The sequence below is a fragment of the Apaloderma vittatum genome, unplaced genomic scaffold (genome assembly GCF_000703405.1).
Source record: "Apaloderma vittatum isolate BGI_N311 unplaced genomic scaffold, ASM70340v1 scaffold19291, whole genome shotgun sequence".
NCBI classification, from domain to species: domain Eukaryota; kingdom Metazoa; phylum Chordata; class Aves; order Trogoniformes; family Trogonidae; genus Apaloderma; species Apaloderma vittatum.
In genome coordinates, this window is record NW_009697589.1 from 92,699 (window position 1) to 98,698 (window position 6,000).

General features: G+C 48.5%; 1 protein-coding gene across 1 annotated transcript in view; it reads left to right on the plus strand.

Annotated features, from left to right (window-relative positions):
• Positions 1-5,999, plus strand: part of RREB1 (ras responsive element binding protein 1) — a 64,194-nt gene extending 58,195 nt beyond the window's left edge. Inside the window, exons 9-10 of the mRNA XM_009877704.1 lie at positions 2,097-2,843; positions 5,454-5,999. Coding sequence (XP_009876006.1) covers positions 2,097-2,843; positions 5,454-5,974 — 1,268 coding nt within the window. The 3' untranslated portion in view covers positions 5,975-5,999. The remainder of the gene's footprint in view (positions 1-2,096; positions 2,844-5,453) is intronic.
• Position 6,000: the final 1 nt, after the last annotated feature.

Below are 6,000 nucleotides of genomic sequence, written 5' to 3' on the forward strand. Positions count from 1 at the left end.
TTCAGATGTCCCCATCCTCAAATTCTCTAACATTATTCGCAGATTATGTCTCGGTTGCGTGTTTTAATGGGCAGGTAATGAGATGAGCAATGAACTTTGCGGAAAGCTTTTGTCTAATTCGCTCTCTGTGTAAATGGATCTGTTTTGATTAAAAGGTCAGATTTTTAATTTTTTTTTGTGACAGGTGACTTCTCCCCTTCTGCTCCCCCAAGAAAAAGCATACCAAGGCTGATGCTCTGTTAAGTGGTTGTTCACCATTACTGGAAGTGCTGCTAAGCTTTGACATTTGTTTAATGGCCATTTATTATCACTTCTTTGAGGGGATGATGTCAATGCAAGTCATGTCACAAGACTACGTTTGAGCTACTAAGTGCCTGACAACTATCTTCAGTCATTACTCCTGGCTTAGGAGAAAAGCCTGTAATAGGAAATCTAGGCAATTTGGAGATGAGCACACACCATACTGTGTCAAATGGAGAATTTAAACTGGTCTACTAGAGCTTCTAAACCCCTGTAGTTGCTCCGCAGCTACTGGGTGTGTAGGTGAACGCTGAAACGTGTGGTGGGTTGTGTGCAGCCCCTGTGCTCGCTTGGCTGCACGCTCTCAGCAAGAAAGGAGCCGGGGTGGAGGACTTAAAGCAAGGGAAGTTGCAGCTTTCAGAAAGCACAGCCTGCAGAGTTCACGTCCTGGAATGGTTGCAGGAAAGTGGCATCAGGGATGCAGTTGCGTGCTGTGGTGCATTATCATCAGATTTGGCCTCCAGATGCAGCTCAGCCTAATTCTTATTTACCCGTATTTGTATAGAGCTCAAAAGAGGTACAGCTCGAGCCCTTTCTTCTCCTTGAACACCTTATCTGTTGTAATTTTTTTGGACACATGCTGTGTCCTCAGCTACAAACTGATGAGCAAGCAGAGGAGGTCATCAAGGTGGACATCTTAGGCTGGTTTTGCCTTCGTGTTGGCCTAACTGTGAAGCAGCGAAGGGCGCTGCCTGCTGCTGCCTCTTGGCTTTATGTTGTGGTTCCAGGTGATGTGCCAGAACGTGTGTGTCAAAGGCCCACATGTGGACCAGCTTCTGCATCTTTGGCTTATTCGACATATACACAATTTTTTAAATGACCTCTCTTATTCTCTGCACTAACCTTCAACATTTAATCATACCAGTTGGTTGCATGAAGCCTTGATGTTCCCTTTGAAGAGCATTTCCTGCTACTTATAAATGGGTTTGATTAATACGTGGATGTATATTACTTGGATCTACTCCATACTTTTCATACATGAGTTTATAAATAATACATCCGTGTGTCTCCGGAACAGTGTGTGGATAACTATAGTGCCCTTGACTCTGCGGTGGTGTCCCACACGTTTTGTGTTCTCTGATAAAAGTGATTACATTAAAAAATGACTTCAAGAAACCACCCAGAATGTGTGTGTGTTTTGGAAAAGAAAACATTTTGTTGCAGAATTGGGTTCTGTGGTGTTTTGATCTCTTTTCAGCTGTAAGTTACTGGTCTGGGTCGCAGATAAGAGAAAGAGAGGTGCTGGGATGGGGGAGGCAACAAAGCTGGTGAAGGGCCTGGAGAACAGACCTTATAAGGAGCGATTGAGGGAGCTGGGTCTGTTCAGTTTGACGAAGAGGAGGCTGAGGGGGACCTCATCATGCTCTACAATTACTTGAAAGGACATTGTAGAGAGGTTGGTGCTGGTCTCTTCTCACAGGTAATTAGGGACAGAACCAGGGGGAATGGTTGCAAGTTGCAACAGGGCAAGTTTAGGCTGGACATTAGGAAGAAATTCTTCACAGAAAGAGCGGTCAGACCCTGGAACAGACTGCCTAGGGAGGTGGTTGAGTCGCCATCCCTGGATGTGTTCAAGTGTGGTTTAGATGTGGTGTTGGGTGAGATGGTTTAGGGATGAACTTGTAGTGTAGGGTCAATGGTTGGACTCGATGATCCCAAGGGTCTTTTCCAACCTGAATTGTTCTGTGATTCTGTGATCCAAAGCAATGTTCGCACGTCCCTGCGCGGCCTCAGCGCTGGTGTCTGTGAATTGGCAGAGAGCATCTCACTGACAGTTTCTCTGTGTTTGCTTCCAGACGGGCAGTCCGACGCGGAGACGCTGGCGACAGGGAACGAAGTCTTGGACCTGACCTCCTGCGAGAAGGAACAGCCAGAGGAAATAACTGAGCTACCAGAGAGTGAGCGCGGCCCCAAGGAGGAACAAAAGGCTGACTCCCCTCCGGCCGAAGAGGATGCCGAAGAAAAAGCGGATGGATATGAAGAGGGCCCTGAGGAAGATTCTGTAAGTAACAAAAGTCTTGACCTCAATTTTGCCAGCAAATTAATGGACTTCAAGCTGACAGAGAGTGACCAGAGTGCAGGCAGCAGTTCGCAGACTGAAAGGAAACATGCCTGTGACATTTGTGGCAAAACCTTCAAGTTTGCTGGCACTCTTAGCCGTCACAAAAAGGCCCACACTCGTGAGGACAGAAAGGATGAAAGGAGCAGTGAGGATGAAAGCAAAAGCGTTCAGGATGATGCAGGAGCTCCCTCAATGCAGGACTCTGGTCTTGAGCAGGAAGAGTCTCCGATGGACTTGAAGGTAGTGGAGTCTCCTGTGGACTGTGAGGCAACAGGAAAGGAGAATGAAGAGAGCGAAAGCATCTCTGAGGGGGAAGGCACAGAGAGAAAGTCCGCTGAGAAGAGCAGTGATGACAGAAAACCAAAGACCGATGGGGCTAAGAGTACTGCAAAAGCAGACAAAAGAAAGAAAGTCTGCACTGTGTGCAACAAGCGTTTCTGGTCTCTGCAAGATCTGACGCGACATATGCGGTCTCATACAGGTAAGAGGAGGCTTGAGGGCAGAACAGATGACGAGCAGGTCTGCCACCAAACTGAGGCATCTGCTCCGTAGGTGTACGGTTGCTGCTCGCACCTGAGGTTGGAAACACTGCTTTTAGTCCTACAGGTGCCTGCACGGTGTCTCCTCTACCCCAATCTCCCGTGCTGCGTACAAAGCCTATCGAGGGAGCGGGAATTGTCACCACTGCCTTAGCTTCAGTTCCCAGACTGTTTTTACCCGTGCTTGCTTGCAGAGTTTGGAGATGAGGACAGTGTGGAGATCCCCGGGCAGTTGTTCTCTCCAGCTTCTGACTCCCTTCTTGTCCTATGCGTGTGGCTCTAACCTCTTCCCAGTATTTTGACAAGTGGTGGAGAAATCCGTCAGTGCATGATAAGACTTTCATCTCTGAGTGAAAGTTGAGAGAGAGAGTCTGGTTTTGTCTGATGATCTAAGCCTGGTAACATGCTGGTGATCTGGCTGAAAGCTGCAGTGGACACCCAGCTCTTCATTCAGGCTTGGGCAGGGAACGTGGAACCCAGGTCATAAAATGCTTGTCCGATGACTTGACCCGGCAGTTAAAGTAAGGTGGAATTGCTTTACACGATCCACAGTTTGTTTGCAGCAGTGCCTTGCAAATGAGCAAAAGCCATCAGCCAGCTCAAAGGTGACTTAATCATTCGTCCTTATTAACACATCCTTATTAACGATCCATCGTGTCTGCGAGCGGCTCTGACCTGGCGAAACTGGTGCAGTTTGACATTTTGTGTCTTTGGAAGATGCCGTCTGCTGAAGAGGAAATACTTGTGCTGTAATTCACAGTGATGTTTAGTAAACTGCATCAAAAATTACTGCCTTAGCCAGGTTTTTTACCCTGCTAAATCATAAATATTGACCTATCGAGTGTGAAATTTACCTGTTTTCTTCTGGCATTGAGCTGCAAGTGAAACAGGGGAGAGGTCCCATTCTTGTGCCTGTTTTCATACTAATCGGGAAACTTTGGGAAGATGCTAGTATCTGAAGTATTGAGCTTTACCCCCAAATGATGTGTGCCCATGGAGATTCCCATACCATGTTTTAATTGTTTCTGTTGCATGCTGAGCCCCGTGGGCCTTGTTGGTAGTGGTTTTTTTCCATTTTGTTTCTCTTTCTTATTTGACACTGATGTTTTAATGTAGAATAGGTGCGCATAGGAACCTAGGACAGTGGTTTCTTCAGATTTAATAAATATGAATACCACTTATCCCTGCTGTTAGATAAATGCCTTTTCAAATGAGGATTTTTTCCTCAGCCCTGTGAGCTGATTCTCCTCCTTCTTCTCTCCTTCCCGCTTGTTCAGCTATATTGACAAAATACTGTCAGGTTGCAGCATGGCTTGTACCACAGCTTTAACCTGTGGTCTGTTTTTTAAAGACAACCGTAAGGTTTTGCGATTTCTTTCCCCAGACAAGGAATGTTTGGGATGTGCCAATGTGGGCAAGAAACCTCTGCCTGCCTACTGAGAGGCAATCCGGCTGGAAGTGTTTGTCTGAAGTGGTCAGGGTGGGACCCTGGGCTCTTCAGGGCAGGCAGCACCTTGGGGCACTGTGCCTGCTTGGGACTTTGTGGAAATTTTGTGTGTGGGGGCTGTGGTTGCTTTGTTTTCTGATGAGCTCAGGCTTAGGGAGTATTCGAGCGTTTCAGGTACAAAAAGCAGCTCTGAAATTGGAGCAAACTACCTGTTGATCCCAGCAGAGGGTTCCTGCAAGGTGCTCTGTGGCTTAAGGTTGCAAAAGAAGAGGAAGAATTTTTTCCTCTTGAGGAGCGTTTCTGGAAAGGACTTGAACAGGTTTTCTAGGGGCTTTCTCATGTCACTCGTGTCCCAAAGCACCGGTGGGCTAAGGACCACCAGCGGCTCTGTAAATAACATCCCGAGGCAGGCATTTAGTTCACCCAGTAAATTTTGATCGCCTCTAACAGACAGCTCCCGTGTCTCACAAACGCCTTGAGAGGTCTAGGTCCTCTGGCTGCTCTGTGTTCATTTAGAAATGTGGTGGATACTTCTACTCCACAGAAAGAGGGGCTGTTGGGGCGAGGGTGATTCCTGACAGCTTCTCTTCGACTTCGGTGATTTCATCCTTGCCCGTCTGTCAACATCTAAGAGAGAGGGAGATGCTTTCTCGTGTGCTCTTCAGTTTGGGTTTTAAGCTCTGTTGATCGCGGTTACCTGGGCAGTATTCTCATCCTTCCATCTCAATCCTTTCTCTCCACATGCATCAGGGGCTGACCTGCAGCAGGGAGCTGCTTTCACAAAGGCTTTCGAGCTCCAGAGGACGACGGCAAACTTCTTCCAGAACAGTTGCTGACTCAATTAGAACGCGAACAAGCACTTGAGGCTTAAGGTCTTCCTTCCTCCTTAGTGCAGGGCCACAACAAGCTTGTAGAAGTCTCAAGACACTTAGTTTTAATTTTTCGTTTGTGCCCTAGGGCGCAAAATAAAATCAGAAAGTATACTCGTGCTTGCAAGCTATCAGCTGAATTTCCAAAGTGTAGAGCATCTTAACGCCGATTGAAACAAGGGGGCGGCGCGTCGCTGACCTCACACGGCTGACTTTGTATGTTATTTCTCTTCTAGGCGAGAGACCTTACAAGTGTCAAACCTGCGAACGGACCTTCACTCTGAAACACAGTCTGGTTCGTCACCAGCGCATACACCAGAAAGTCAAAAATGCCCGGAACCACGGGAAGGAGAGCGACAAGGAGGAGACCCAGTCGAGGTGCGGAGAAGATAGCGAAAACGAGTCCAGCCACAGCGGCACCAACCCCATCTCAGAAAACGAATGTGACTCTGCGGGAGGCATCGGTAGCCAATCGTCCCTCACGGGGAGCCAAAAAGAGCCCCTGGCCGGCTCGGCCAAGGACTCCCCATGCAGAGAGGAGAGGCCGAGCGGGCGAGGAGCCGGCGCCTGCCCGGCGGAGCTCGCCAAGAGTGCGCAGAAACAGCCGGCGAAAGACCAGGAACCGCGGGGTAGCTCCGAGCACGAGAGACCCTCGGGTTTCATTCAAGACTTGCTGGAGCTGCACAACAAAAAGCCTCCGGTGAATCACATCCTCGCCCCTGCGGACAGCGCGCCTCAGCTCTTGGGCGTCGAATGACTCGCGAGGAGGTTGGACCCGTCCCG